At 43.2% G+C, this 16,014-nt stretch overlaps 1 protein-coding gene across 1 annotated transcript in view; it reads left to right on the top strand.

Moving 5' to 3' along the window:
* Positions 1-16,014, top strand: part of Prkch (protein kinase C eta) — a 203,073-nt gene that overhangs the window by 130,896 nt on the left and 56,163 nt on the right. Inside the window, exon 10 of the mRNA XM_074067844.1 lies at positions 10,449-10,603. Within this exon, the coding sequence (XP_073923945.1) occupies positions 10,449-10,603 (155 nt within the window). The remainder of the gene's footprint in view (positions 1-10,448; positions 10,604-16,014) is intronic.

Below are 16,014 nucleotides of genomic sequence, written 5' to 3'. Positions count from 1 at the left end.
TATGACTTAAAGAAATCCTTTTGTGAATACTTTTGTTAAGTAACTAAACCTTCTTTAAAATGAGAATGATTACTAATATATCTTCTTCTTGGACTGACAGTGTGAATGAAGGGATAGAGGACTTGCCTAGCAAGCACAAGGCCCTGAGTTCAAACTCAGTACCACCAAAAAAAAAAAAATAGTTATCTTCTTCATGAATCTGTCTTTGATACAGGTACACTTTGGACCAGGAGACACAGGTCCAGTGCCCTTTTCAACCACCAGGGGGTGCTCCAGAGGCTACTGATGTCTAAATGACTAATTAGTCAAGCCAGATGAAAATACCACTCCTAGTTAGCAATCATCTGCCCACAGAGATGGCTATTTTTCCTGGCTAATAAAAGTGATCTTTATCTTTGTATAGAGACTATGTTATTAATACCAAGTTCTCTAATTTTCATTAGCTTAATTAGAAGTCATAGAAACTTAAATAACTCCCAATAACTTAATTAGACTTCCTAGAAGTGGCATTGGGAATAGTATGCAACTGTTAAAAAGCATGGTCTGGCTGACTAATGATATTAAGAAATATTATGTAATATAAGTGAAAAGAAGAGGATATGTTTTTCATTTTCTCCTTTCTTTTTCTTTAAACATGCTGTGAATTGTTAAGTATAATTAGAACCAGGGGTGGGTAGTGAGGGGCTAAATATAGTTGAAATTACTTTGCAAAATTTCTATTTTTTTTCTTCGTGGTACTAGGGCTTGAATTCAAGGCCTACACCTTGAGCCACTCCACCAGCCCTTTTTTTGTGATGGATTTTTTGAGATAGGGTCTCTTGAATTATTTGCCTGGGCTGGCTTTGAACCACAATCCTCCTGATCTCTGCCTCCTGGGTAGCTAGGCTTACAGGTGTGAGCCACCAGTGCCTGGTGCAAAATTTCTTATTTGCGACAACTCCTCAGTTTTTTGGAAGCTAAAAGCCTACTAGTTTTTTTTTCTTTGCATAATTTAGGCTTCAATCTGGTTGTCAGGATTGGGGGTGACTTATCTTCATTTTCTTTTTTTTTGCCTCAGTTTTACTTTGTAATTATAGTGGATGGATATGCAATCACTTTGATAAACAGAAACTAACACTTTATAAAGGGAAATGAAATGGTGTCCACAGGCCTGATTTTCTTACCCAACTCTTCCATAAACTGTTTGCTTGGTTTTTGTTTTTGCTTTCTATGCTGCTCAGGCTGGCCTTGAACTCCTGCCTCAACCTTCTAAGTGCTAGGCTTACAGATGTATACCACCATGCCCAGCCTTACAGACTGGGAGACTTTACTTCTTTGCACTTTACTAACATAAAATGGATAGGGAAAACTAATGTTGGAGTTTGTTCCAGTTTTTTAAAAGTACTAGTTTAAAATTGATAAGAAAACAAAACTATTCTTTTGCTGTTAGTTCCTTAGGCACTTAACAAACCCCACCACAGTTCGGGCACTGTATGTGGCACTAGTAAAGATACATAATTTAGTATTAGAGCTCAGCCTGAAAGGTTTCGGTTCCTCCATGGGAAATGAGACAACAGCATAAAGCCCACCAGGTGCAACGATGCGTGTGGACTGAGAGCCCAAGGGGGCTCTTGCAGGAAGGCAGGACTGTGCCCGGGCTGGGCTAATCCCAGGTCATATGTCTACTGCTTATTTAGGCTTTAAAGGACATCCCAGCTTGGATGCTTCTCAGTGTTTCCCTCGCCTGGTGTATGGGCCAGTAAGTCTTGTCGGGTTTTATTATGAGAGATGGCTATAATGCATCCTGATGACCAGGAAGAGACTTGGTCTTTAAAAAGAGCTGTGCAGCCCTCCAAGTTTGAAATTCAAGATCCTGAGGGTTGGTTATATTCAAGACATACCTCCCCTTCTCAAAAACAGGATGCGTCCTGCCTGTGGGCTTGACAGAATTGTCTTCTGCTCTCTTCTGGGCTCTGCAGAATGATAAGTAAAAAAAAAAAGAAGCTGTTAAGCTCCTTCTCATTGTTTCTTCATCGAAGCCTTTGTAATTGTTCTTAACGTGGTTAAATTTAAGTGGTTTCCAGTTCAGACATGGTGCAATCTGATTTCCTCATGAGGTGCTTTTCCACTGTGACCTCTGACGTCAGTAGCTGTTTCCTGTTGATGTGAACTCCCTATTCACCCTGTGGATGACAGTATCCGAGAAAAATAATGAAGCAGTGGCGCTTAGGAGAAATCCAGCAGGATGCTGGAGAGTTCCTCCTCTTTGCCCACAGCGTTAGTAGCACTCTAGCTCTTGACACAGGAAAAGGGAGTTGTTGTTACTCATATAGAAATATTCCACGGCAACTCTTAGAATTTGGATAAATAAGTACAGACGTGGCTCCCAGCTTAACATTATTGCCTTAAAGCAATGACTAAATTATTCATAGCTGCTACTGCCTATTCTTTGAATTTTTTCCAAAGAGAATCTCCATCCTCACTGTGATCATGACTTTTTCTTGCTGAAAACATTTCATTCTCAAAATGATACATCTTCACATGAAATTCACATTTGTAAATCATAAGATTATGGAGTCTTGTTTAAAACAGAGAAAAATCTTTCTCAACCTGATTATAAGAATGAGTCAGCTATCTAAAAGGGAAGAATTGCCACTATACAAAGTCACAATATTATGTTGCAATCCACAGGGGTGGCATTTGCTTTGCAATAATAATATTATAAACTGCTTAAAATTGGGAATATGAATTATCATTCACTCTTAGAAAACTTAGTGGAACAGAGACCTTGTTTAATGTATTTTGGTTATCAGCCTAGCTTTGTGACCCCCTCGCTTACCAAGTACTTCCCAGAAACAGAAATTCTTACCTGATCAAGATCATTACCATATGGCATCAAGAAATACCCCTATACCCCAGCAGCTGGGTTCAGAGTCCTTCCATCTCCTTGGACCCCCTAGATCCTTGTCCAACAACTGAGGGTTGGGGAGCCATTGCAGCTACTGATTCTGCTGCAGTTTTATCATGTGTGTATTTGTGTGTGCGCGTGTGTGTGTGCGTGTGATCACCTCCCCCTGTCTGAGAGGTCCATGAAGGAGGCACTATCTCAATATCCGCTACAGGTAGCACATCACTGCTACATGTATAGGAAGTGTACTTCCTTACGGTGCAGCTGGGTGGACAGCCATGGTGGCTGCAGCTAGAGTGGAGGTGGTAATAATGATGGGAATGATGATAATAGAAGCAGTTGCTAGTGTGTTTTGAGCATTTCCTGTGTTGGCACTGTTCAAAACTCTTAGCTTAGCTCATTCAGTCCTCACAAACCTGTGAGTGTGGTTGTCTGATTATTCCCAGTTTGCAAATAGGAGTTTTGAGAGAGAGAAAATAAAGTGAAGCAAGAGCTGCTTGTACATGAGAAGCATCCCACCTCCAGAACACCATGGACTTTGGCACTGGCTACAAGGTCTCCTGGGAGCTGTAGGATGTAATGTATGGTGAAGTACTACCAGTTACTTCTGTTTGTGGAGATTCCTTTCCAGGCCTGCACTGGGCAAGCCTCTTTGCTTCTAGATAATCCTCACATGATCACTGTTGGGGTGGTGTTACCATCCTAGATCTATAAATGAGGAAACTTCTTACTCCTTAAAAATTGCTGTGTATTTTAGTTAAAATTTTCCTGATAGCAGCAGAAAACTTACTCAATGCTACGCAAAAAAAAAAAAAAAAAAAAAGGAGAACTAAAAGTAAAGAAGTAAAGATTCAGAGAGACAAGAGGCATTTAATGGAACCCAAGGGCAGACATTGGCTAGGACTCCCAGATGGATTTAAATCTGGAAAGACATGGAGAACTTTGGTGGTTTCGTTCATAGCTCACTCACCCCGTTCTTTTTTTTTTTTTTTTTTTTTCCATTTTTCTTTTATTATTCATATGTGCATACAAGGCTTGGTTCATTTCTCCCCCCTGCCCCCACCCCCTCCCTTACCACCCACTCCACCCCCTCCCGCTCCCCCCCTCAATACCCAGCAGAAACTATTTTGCCCTTATCTCTAATTTTGTTGTAGAGAGAGTATAAGCAATAATAGGAAGGAACAAGGGGTTTTGCTGGTTGAGATAAGGATAGCTATACAGGGCATTGACTCACATTGATTTCCTGTGTGTGGGTGTTACCTTCTAGGTTAATTCTTTTTGATCTAACCTTTTCTCTAGTTCCTGGTCCCCTTTTCCTATTGGCCTCAGTTGCTTTAAGGTATCTGCTTTAGTTTCTCTGCGTTAAGGGCAACAAATGCTAGCTAGTTTTTTAGGTGTCTTACCTATCCTCACCCCTCCCTTGTGTGCTCTCGCTTTTATCATGTGCTCATAGTCCAATCCCCTTGTTGTGTTTGCCCTTGATCTAATGTCCACATATGAGGGAGAACATACGATTTTTGGTCTTTTGAGCCAGGCTAACCTCACTCAGAATGATGTTCTCCAATTCCATCCATTTACCAGCGAATGATAACATTTCGTTCTTCTTCATGGCTGCATAGAATTCCATTGTGTATAGGTACCACATTTTCTTAATCCATTCGTCAGTGCTGGGACATCTTGGCTGTTTCCATAACTTGGCTATTGTGAATAGTGCCGCAATAAACATGGATGTGCAGGTGCCTCTGGAGTAACAGTCTTTTGGGTATATCCCCAAGAGTGGTATTGCTGGATCAAATGGTAGATCGATGTCCATCTTTTTAAGTAGCCTCCAAACTTTTTTCCAGAGTGGTTGTACTAGTCTACATTCCCACCAACAGTGTAAAAGGGTTCCTTTTTCCCCACATCCTCGCCAACACCTGTTGTTGGTGGTGTTGCTGATGATGGCTATTCTCACAGGGGACTCACCCCGTTCTTCTCCCCCATCCACACACTTACCTATCTGTCTATTCCCCCATCCATCCATCAGCCCATACATCTGTCCACCCATTCATCTATCCTCCATCTTTCCATTCTTCCATCCATCCATCCATCCACCCACCCACCCAGGCTTTCACCACTCTGTTACACCAAGTCATTTCACATATTCACACCACAAAGGCAGCCTCTAATTCACATTTCCTCAGTTTCTTGCACACAGCCCAAACTAAATTGAAACCTCTTTATCTCAGTTTGAATTTTCTGGGGAAGATAGTTGGAGACCCAGCTTGGTCCAGAGGCTTAGCATTTACCCCCATGACTGGGCTGGGGCAGTTCGATGAGGAGGGAGACACCATGCATTGAACAGGCAACTCCAAAAGTGTCTGCCATAGTCACCCTCTGTCATGTTCACTCTCCATCTTGTCACTTGTACCATCTTGGCATAGCTTCCATCTACCTAGGGTTTGGTCTCTGACTTCTCATGCAGCTGCTTGTCAGTTTTGGCTCCAAGAACAACCCTCCATGAGGGACTTTGAGAGTGCCTGCTACTGACAGCCACTGTTAGTTCCCGTGTGTTTGTTTGTTTGTTTCTTTCTCTCTTTCTTTTTTAATCCTCTTTGGCCTATGGAAGCAACAACCAGGATTGTGAGCCAGGACAGAGTTAGCCTGAGCTGCAGCAGATCAATGGAACCAGGCAGGTGGTGACAGGAATTCTATTCTTACCAGGCAACAGCTCTTGACCTCTGGGCCTGTATGTAACTCACACCAGGGCGTGGGGACAAAGGGATTTCTGAACTGCTTTTACTCCCCCAGGTATTCATCATCTGTGTTAATGATTGCATTTGTGTTTAGTTGAATCAGAGACCAAAAAGAGGTGCAAGGGATACACAAAGGGCTTGGCCACTTGGCTTTAGAACTGAGGTTAAACCTATCTCAAGAACCTTAGGTTTCCTACCACACAGGTCAGGGCAGATCTACCTGAGAGGAGCCAAAAGCCTCAAGTAAAACTTCACAGATGCTGAGGCTATAAGTCAGTTTTCAGGAAATTAGACTTCAGAAAATCCGAAAGGGTTATGTGCACAGGGTTAAATACAGAGAGTCCCCTGTGCCATCTCTGCCAAGGTGGGGTTTGGTAAGTCCTCCCTACCCTAGACGTGAGTCACAACAGACTCAATCCATCCTGCAGTACTTCCTGATGTAGGATTCCCCCCAAAATGCTTCCTCCAGTTGCTTCACATCTGAGCTTGGAGGCATGGCTTAGCGTCTGGCAAGAAGGCAATGATGCTGGCTCTTAAATGGTAGCAGAGGCGGTAAGTGGAGTTGTAGGTGAGAGGTTATCTTCTGCTTCCTTTCAGAACTTCACAAACACATCTCTGCTTTGCAGAAGTCATTCCCTCGATACGAAAGGCTTCCTGTAGGTGGATGGATCTAATTCGCTGGAGCAATTTGTTTTGTGGCTGATGTTCTATTAACCGGGGCATGGCCCAATGCTTCCTGGAGTCCTTTCAAGTCAATCCCCATAGCTGCCACCTGTTTTACCCCGGGCACTGGGCTTAAAATTCTAATGGAGACCAGTAGGTCAGTGATCTGCAGTGAGGTCCTGCATTCTCAGGACCTGGGATTGTGGGTGACCTGGGATGGGGTCAAACAAAGTCTTTTGCTTTCTCTACAAATACTTGCTACGACACTAGCAGTGCAATGAGACTTCCCTGTCTGCAGCCTCAGTACTTGGTGACTTGTCTTCCTTTACAGCCCCTGAGTTCTGCCTGCACCTTACCCTCAGCTGTTATCTCGACACCTCCTCCTTCCTTTCCTTCTCTAGCCTGACTTGAGCATCAGGGAATCAGTTCTAGCTTTCCGCGGATCTTACCCTAGCTTCCAGACTGCTCAGGTGCCCTCTTCATGTCCCCATGACACCCTCCAACCCCTCCACTGCACTAACCACGCTAGGTGGTGTGCAATGTCTGCCCATCAGTGAGCAGTGTAGGGTCTCATCTGTTTCAGGATACTTGGACCCTGCCCAGGGCCTGGTGTACTGCGTGTGCCCAGCAAGTTTGTCCTTGCCAAGATTCTTAGAGAGCACCAAAGGTCTCTGAAGGCTGCAGTCGGTGCGGTAGAATCTGTGCATTAGAACACAGGCCCTCAGGGCTCCTCACACCCAAACAAGAGCCAGTTGCTGGTCATTTTGGGGATCATTCCAACAAGTCTCATGGCCTGGTTACTGCAGACAGCAGAAAAGCCCTAGGGAGAAAGATGGCCACTGATGATCCTTAGTAATGGAGATCAGGATGCAAAGGCCTCTCCATAACCATTTTCTGATTCCCATTGCATAAACAACTGCTCTGTAAGATAACTTGAAAACTATCTTTGCTCAACATCTTATCTTCCTTCTTAAAGACCAGAGTAGGAGAAGCATGAAGGAAGCACATGACTTTAGTTTGCTTCTGGTGATAAGAGGAATACACACTCATCACAGAAACCTTGAGACATACGGAGAAGTATAAAGAAATAAGAATAAAGGTCCCACAAGTGAAAGCTGACTTCTATTACTATAGAGGATTGGGGTTGCATATTTGCAACTTGGCTATAATTGAAATAACTCTTTATAATTCACGTTTATGACTTTTTTTAACTGAAAATATCTTCATCAGAGCCACCAGCAGTAACCTTATCAGCTTGAATCTACTGCATACTGGGCAGAAGGGACCCAATGACATGCCTAATAAAATTTAATTTCTGATTCCTTCTCAGCTCTCATCCCCACCCCTCCCCACACCACCTCATGGAAAATGGGTCTTCTTGCAGTGATCTTGGAGGCTCTGCTGAATCTTCCCCGCTTCTGCAGCAGACATTTTAAAATAGGGCGAACAGAAATACAGGTCAATAGAGGGTTTCATTGCAGCCAAGAGCATTTTGCTAGTTGATGAACATAGTATTTTATTTTTGTACCTTGTAACATTGTTGAGGTCTTTGATAGGCTGGACTGTTTCTTTTCTTTAAATTCTCATTGCTTTATCAGCTTGTTTCCTCTTCATGCCTGCTTCAAAAGTTGACTGTAGCTCCAGGCCTGTGAATTATACCCCCGGTTCATTCTGGGTGGTACCAGACATGAGGTTAGAAATGAGAGTCTTTATGAAAAGAAACAAGAACATGAGTCCATACTTTCATATTTTTGAAGTTCTAAAGCTTATGATCTCTTCTCTTCTTCTTGGGCCTCAGAGGAGAAAGTGCCAGATTCCATGTGTTGTCTGAGAAGCTGCCTCCAGGGCTATGTGTGGGACCCAGATGGAGGAGAATGAACAAGACCAGAGGACAGCATTCCTCCACCAGATCTGGAGTTTAGCCCAGGGTCTGGCTTTTTAAACTTCAGATATGAAAACGATTTTGTGTGTGTGAACTAGAAGTGGATAAAATTTCCTTTGGACTGTCCTTATTTCTTGATGCCTACTGCCTTTGCAACTCTTCCTATGGACACTACCGTATGGCAGCCTAAGAATGGCTGCTGTCCTACTGACCCAGTTCCAGTAAACAGATATTCAGAGCAATTGGAATTCATGTGGCTTCCAGTTACATCCATGAAGAACAGGCTGGTTAACAAAAATGTGTAAAGTTGACCTACTTGCTGAGAGATGCTGCAGTCTGGCTTTTCCACTGTGGTCTTCCTCAGGCCTCCTGCAGCTTCCCCTCCATATGAGCAATATGTTAGCATGAAAGCTTCCCATGCAGACAGAGTCTACCCTCCACCCGACCTATTTGGGAACTTGTTCCTTCCTGTGGAGAAAATACAGGACAGCCATTGCTCATCAGAACCAGTTCTGCCCAATTCTGCCTCTCCCCTTGTCAGTCACACAAATGAGGGCCACTAGCTTAGTCAGATGGCATGCTATATTTGTATAGTCTTCCCTCTGGCTTATGTTGGTCAGCCTGAAGTTGTGTTGTTGATGGTGCTGGTTTTTATTTTTGCAAGTCTTGGCATTCCTTCTTTACTCTTAAACTCATACTTGTTGGTAGAGAGACCTGCATATAATAAATGCTGGGAATTTTCTCCCTTCGAATTAAGGTATTACTTAAAATAGGGACTAGGAGGTCACAGGTCAGACTGCCTGCTGATAGGGATCTGCTTGATTGTACCAGTGAGGCAATGGGAGATGAGCCACAGCACGCACAGCTCCCTGCCTTGTTTACAGTGACTGTGGAAACACACCTAGCAAAGTCAGTAGCACTTAAAGCTCCAAATAAAGATGGGCTCTGCATATACACCCATTTTCCTCCACGGTAACTTTCTCCCACTTTGTTTCCAAAGAGGCTACCATTCATCCTGCAGGCCTCGGCTCACACCCCACTTAGGTGAGCAGAGGTTCCTGCTTCCTCCCTTTCTGCTTCACAGGATTTACCAGAATGTGTGGGTTTGCTTGTTTATGTGGCTTTTTTTTTTTTTTAAAGCACTGTGTGTTTTTACGGGTACTTCTGTGTTATGTCTGTGGTTTTCTCTGCTGGGTCCCCTAAACCTCATTTAGTACCTGCTAACCAGAGACCTCACAAACACTGGTGGAGGGAGGAAATTGGCTGATGTTAGAAGTCCTTGAATCAAAACTTTTTACTATTTCATCTTAGAGCTATCCCTTTTTGAGGATATCAATTGAGATTCACACATTTCTGTCATTGAACGGTCTTACTGTCCACACACCATTTGCATAGTTCTCAGAATACTGCACAGGTCACATTTGTTTGGTTTGGAACTTAGAACCTTGCTTTTACTGGGCCATGCCCCCAACCCTTTCTGCTTTAGTTATTTTTCAGATAGTGTCTTGCATTTTTGCCTGGGGCTGGCCTCAGTTCTTAATCCTCCTGCCTATTCCTCCAACATAGCTGGAATGACAGGTGTATTCCACTATGCTCAGCTTGTTGGTTGAAATGGGGTCCTGATAACTTTTTGCCTAGGCAGGCCTCAAATTGCTAATCCTCCTAATCTCCAGTGCCTGAGTAACTGCACAGGTCATGTTTTTAGGGGTTCATTTCTCCTGCTAGGGCAGAGTTCCTGCAGGTGGAGATGTCCTCTTGCTCATTGGACAGTCACACTTCTGAGTCATGGTCTTCTGCTGGCCTGTAGGGACTTTCTAACATGGAGGCTACACAGAGGCTGCCATTTGACTCCTATTTGGCAGAATTATCAAAAAGATTTTACCTTTTCTTTGTTTTCTGCCCACTGGTGATGTCTAAAGCACCTGTCCAGTGTCCTTTACTTTGTGTGATTAACCCCCAGGCTCAGATGAAGCCGTTTGCCTTTTTTGACTTGTGCTGTTCTCTTCCCTTACATACATAGCCCATAAGCTGCAGAGCCAGGACTAGAACAGGTGGCTTTTGATGCCTTTTCTACTTGTTAGAGATGTAGAAATTCAAGGCTGTTTAGATCTGAATGTAACTCTTTCCCTAAAGAATCCTGTCCCCCCAGACCTGCCTTTGCTCCCTGGCCCACTGTCAGCTGTCAGGACATTTGACAGTTTCTCCTCCCTTGCCACACCCCAGGGCAGCACAATGCTGACAGAACTCTAGGCTAATTACTGTGCCATGTGTTTACATCCAGGACCGCCTGTTTTTTGTAATGGAGTTTGTGAACGGAGGTGACTTGATGTTCCACATTCAGAAGTCCCGTCGTTTTGATGAAGCCCGAGCTCGTTTCTATGCTGCAGAGATCATCTCAGCTCTCATGTTCCTGCATGAGAAGGGAATCATCTACCGGTAAGTTTGGGTGGCCTGGTCTCTCCTGATTCACTCCCAGCCCCCTCTCCTGCCTGGGACCCATCCTTCTGTTACTCATGATGATCAATTAAGTCTTTTGGAGTTAAGTTCACAGAAGGTTTAAGTGTTTGTTAGAATAAATGAATAACATAGTTGATGAATTCTGCCTCCAAACTAGAACTCACCTTACTTGGTATTCACAAAATAGGCCTGAGAGGCTCAGAAGAGACAAGGCATGAGTTGGTTCAGCTGGGGCTTACTCAGGGCCTGCAGCAGCCACACCCTGGGAAGTGTCATTCTTCTCATTTTTCCATTTTAATACCTGAGGGAAATTGGCTAACATGGAGCTGTTCTGTTTGAAAAATCCACATGTAAACCGAGCGACATGGCCGAGCATTGCTCTAAGTTGCTGTGATAACCTTTGGGTCAGATGAGGTGGGTTTCCCAGTCAGGAGCTAACACCTGCTGATGAGCAGTGCCCTCCTTGATGGTCTTTGTCACTTGTAGCCCCCTCCCAAATGATATTTGATTCCATTTCATGACACAATCTTTTGATCACTATATACCACATTGAATGGGCTCCAAGTCTGATTGGTGTTATTAGAACTCAATGGACAGCAAAAGAAACTAGTCAGCGAGAGTAGGGGGAGAGGGGAAATGCAATAGTGAGTGTTAGACAGTTTTTATTTCCTTTTTTTTCTGTTGTCAGAATCCTCTTACTCTTTAACTCACATAATGACACATACATACCTCTTTTTCTCTGGAGATGTAACTGTTGTTTTCCCCTTGAGAAGAAGTCTCTTAGAGTAAGAGCACAAATGCTGAAGTAAAGAATTTCCTGATTAAGGCTGGCGCCAGTGACTCACACCTGTAATCCTAGCTACTCAGGAAGCAGAGATCAGGAGGATCTCTCTTGGAAGCCAGCTCCAGGCAAATAGTTCACAAGACTCTAATACAACCCAACACACAAAAGAGCTGGTGGAGTGGTTCAAGTGATAGAGCACCTTCCCGGCAAGTGTGAGGCCCTGAGTTCAAACTCCAGTAACAGCAAAACAAAACAAAACAAAACAATTTCCTGATTAAATTTTGCTATTTGTAGACCATCCATCCTGCTCTGCTTACCCCAAAGAGAAATGTCAACATTTAATTTTTAATAGTAATGACTTCCCTACTTAACAGAGGTTTATGTTGCAAATCAAAATAATATTATCAACAATAAGAGCTAAATTTGCTCCAGGACCAGCTCTTCACCTGTTTGTCCCCTAGTCCTCCATCATATTATATCACAGTAATATAGTTCACTTTGTTTAGATGAATCATCAAGTCCTACAGAGCCGTAACAACCAGGCTACTAGCTGGTAGTGAAGCCAGGATTCAAACCATGTTTTTAATCACTGAACTTCCCTGCCTTCTCAGGAGAGATTTAAAGATTGAGAGCACCACTGGAGGGCTGGCTTCTTATTCTCTTTTCAGTCATAGTACAACTTTCGATCATGAAAATAAGGCAGAATGGGGAAATAAATAAGGCCTATACTCAAGTTGTCTTGAATACTCAGGGGTTTGACATAAGCAGTACACCACATCAATGTGAGACTACATGCTTGCTTTCCCAGGTTGCATGTCACCACTTCTGTGCCCGCTTGTTTCATTTGTCTCGAGATACACAGCACGGATACTGTAACTTGCGAAGTTTCCAGTGAAGTCATATTGGTCTATAGCTTGAAGTTTAATTTCAATTCATGCTATCTGTGGCTCAATTCTGAGAACTGATTTTAGTTTACCCTTGTTCAGGTTCTAAGTGATATGGTTGACTTCAAAGGGAACACGTTTAATTATGGTAGATTCAACTGCTATTTGTGTTCTGTGGATTTATTTCACAAGGTAATTCAATTCCATCCAGGTTATTGGTTGGGAGCAGAATCTTAAAAGTAAGGCTCTGAAAGCCAAGTCCTTGGAATTCACACACAGTCAAGGGCACATTTGGGTCACAGAGAGTGTGAATTTGATACAGGAATCCAATGAGAAACTTGGGAGCATCAGACAGCCTCATTTATCTTGCATATCCCAAGATGGCATATCAGAGCTACAATGATCTCTACAGAAGATGGCTCTGATCTATCCAAACAGTGTTGTCTGTTTGTTAAGAAGTTTTTTCTTGGGGTAGGAGGTTCTTTATTTTCCAGCAAGTCACATGTGTAAATCATTGTCAAATAGGACCTTAGAAGGTGCCTTTGGCTCCCTCCAACATGCATTTTTCTCTTCCTTGACTGCCTGTGTGGGAGAAGACAGGCCAGTCACATTTACAAGCTTTCCAGCTTGTTCTGACCCTGACTCTCAGATGCACTCACCTGCATTTTGTGGAGAATCAAAAGCCTCTGCCTCTTTGTCTGCCAAGTCTGGATGCTGCCACAGCCCAGAAACCAAGGTGAGTGGGCTGGAAAGTGGTAGAGTTGGCTTTGCCAAGGGAAAAAAGACTGTTCATTCCTGTCCTGGGCTTGTTAGCCATCCAGAAGCCCAGACAGTGCTCATGAATAGTTTACATGTGGCTTGGATGCTTTTCCAAAGTTAAGCCCTACAAAAAAGATAGGGAAACGAAGGGCCATGCAGCCCATTTTGTCACATATTCCAGTGCCTAAGCCAGCCAGCACATGTCTGATTTGCTGTTTCTGGCAAAGTGGGAGTGAATCTGAAATGTTGGGTGAAGACTACAGAAAGATGCCATTTAAATTTTGGTTCCTACTTGCCATGTTACACTTGAACACATGGCACATGTCAACATATATTTCCAGTGTGTGTCTGACCACTTGTGCTTGTGTGGTCCTTTGCAAACTACACATGAGGTAATCAAGCCCCAAGTGCCTACTGTGGTATTTCACTGTCCCACTTTCCAGATGTGGAACTGGCCCATGGAGAGGAAGATGCTTCACAGAGGCTGACCTGACACATTGTCGTCTGCCCTTATGCTTATAAAGCATGTCAACTGTTGCTGAAAACCATCTTTGATTTATCTTCAAATTGAGAGAAAAATCTCTACCTCATTTGACTTTTGCTCATAGACTTAGGATTTGGGATCAGCAATGTCCCTCTAATATAAGTTCTCTTGAGCTAAGCTCTGAACACAGAGGTTGGACCTGGAGGGAGCTGGGTGACATGTCAATCTCCATCATCACCTCTCTTTGTTTCAGGGTAATATGTGAGGCCATGGTGCCTGGTTGGCTCCAGATACCTGTGTGATCTGAGCTTAGCTGGTTGTAGCTCTGCTAAGTGAGCCCATTGAGAGGGCCCTCTGTGAGTGTTGCTTCTGTGGCTAAGGATTCACAAGGAATCTGTTTCCAAATCGATTTGTATGTTGAGTCTGTCATAGATGTTCCATGCCTGCACCATTTCTCTCTGCAGCTGTCCCCCTCTGGAAAATTGGAGCAATGTGATTCCCATCTCCTGGGACCTCCCTCACTCCTCAGCATTTCTTATCAGCAAACTTGGAGACTCCTCAAATGTCTTTCATTTGTGCCTGGAATTTTGGAATCTTACTGTTACCTCACCTATATTAGGATTCTATTCCATATCTATGGTTCTTTGTATTCATGCTAGTGAGAAAAGCCTTCTTTTAAGATAAAAAAAATGGTAGTCAAGTTGAGTCTTTCTCTTTTCCCTTTGTCATCTAATGGCATCATTCTTTCTACTCCATGAAAAAATAGGTTCATTATTTTTTGATCTGTTTACTGCAGAGACAGCTACAAACTGTCAGTTGTTACATTTATAGTCCTTGTTTTTCCAGGAAGTACCAAGGATGGGAATGCTCAGTTCATGAATAACTTTCACCTCAGCTTCTGACTGTGAGCCCTCCACAAGATTGATACCAGTCACATTCCTGTCTCCTTTCTCCATGCCATGCTTTGCTCTGCCAGTGGTGGCCTCATTCAGTGACTGCTCTTCCACTGTCACCAGAAAGTGACCACCATCCCCTACTCCTTTTTCAGGAATGTGCTGGAGAGCTCAGGCTTTCCAGCTCAGTAGATTCACTTCACATTTCCCCCAAATGTAGTCTCTCCTTTCCCACAGGGAAATGCTCAGCCCTCTCTGTTCCCACAGACAGCCCTTGGAGACCATTTAACAAGAGTTCATTGACCATCAACTCTCTGCCAAGGATATAGATATGATAATGAGCAAAACCAAAAATACCCTCTGGTGATGAGGATGGCCCAGTGAGGAGAAGGCTATTAACCAAGTGATCTTACAAGAGAAAGTAGAACTGTGGCCAGTGCAGTGAAGAAGAGAAATGCAATGCTATGACTGAGAATCTCCCATAGGGTGATCTGATCTGGTCAGGAAAAGATGGAAGATTGTCCGAAGGAAGCGACTCTTGAGTTGAGGTTCCCTGGTGAGGAAGAGAAAAACTGAAAGAACAGCAATTGCAATGCCCAGTAGGAGGAAGGAAAATGGCAAGTTCAAGAACTTTTAAGGGAGTCCATTGTGGCTGGAGTCTAGGAGGCATAGCTTTCCATAGTTGGTATTTCATTATACCAGAGTGTTCCCAGTCATCTGATGACCTCAAGATTTTTTTACACAAACCTCGTAAATAATTTATTTAAAGGTTTTACGTGTAAGTCTGGTCATGTTGACAATCCCTGGAGGTACCATCAACTCACCTTTGTGTTTATACTCAACAGTAGGATTATAAAATAGTAGAGCCAGATGAGACCTCAGAAATTACCTAGAGCCAAGTTCTCTTTTCCAGATGAAGAAATTCGGGTCTGAACCATCCAACCAGTGAATTGTGTCTTTTCATAAGTGTTCTCTTAGGATGGTTCATCTACAATTTAATGTCCATTTCCAGAAAACTAAAACTAGAATTAGAAAACTTTTGACTTTTTAAATCTTCAAATTACTGCTGACATGAAGAATTAGACATCTTGAGGCATTCAATGCTGTTTACTTCATTTTCAAGAGAAAAATCCAGTTGAGACCAGAACATGTTGACTGAGTCAGGCATTGAGTTAGGAGGTATAGAAATGAGATAAGTGGATGTGGCTCTCTCCATGGGGTGAAAGAGACGGCTCATATAAAATAATGGCAGATGGACTCTAAAACTGGGGTATGCCCAGGGTATTTTGGGAGCACAGAGAATGGCTACTGATCCTGAGATGTTCAGGCAAACTTCCTGAAGGAAATAACATCTAAGCTGAGTATGGAAAGTTAAAAGCTGAGAGTGTTTGAGATTATAGGCATATGCCACCAGGCTTGATAAATGTCCCCAAAGTGAAATTCCATGGAAAACATAATCCATTAAAAGAGTAAAAAAAGACCTCTTATTTTAAAATGATTTGAGGGGAAGAATGTATTTCTACTAAGAGAATGCTACAGATGGTTTTCTGAAAACCTGGGCACTGGACAGAGTGATGGTTCTGGGA

The sequence above is a fragment of the Castor canadensis genome, chromosome 3 (genome assembly GCF_047511655.1).
Source record: "Castor canadensis chromosome 3, mCasCan1.hap1v2, whole genome shotgun sequence".
NCBI lineage: Eukaryota > Metazoa > Chordata > Mammalia > Rodentia > Castoridae > Castor > Castor canadensis.
This window is presented reverse-complemented; position numbering and strand designations above follow the sequence as displayed.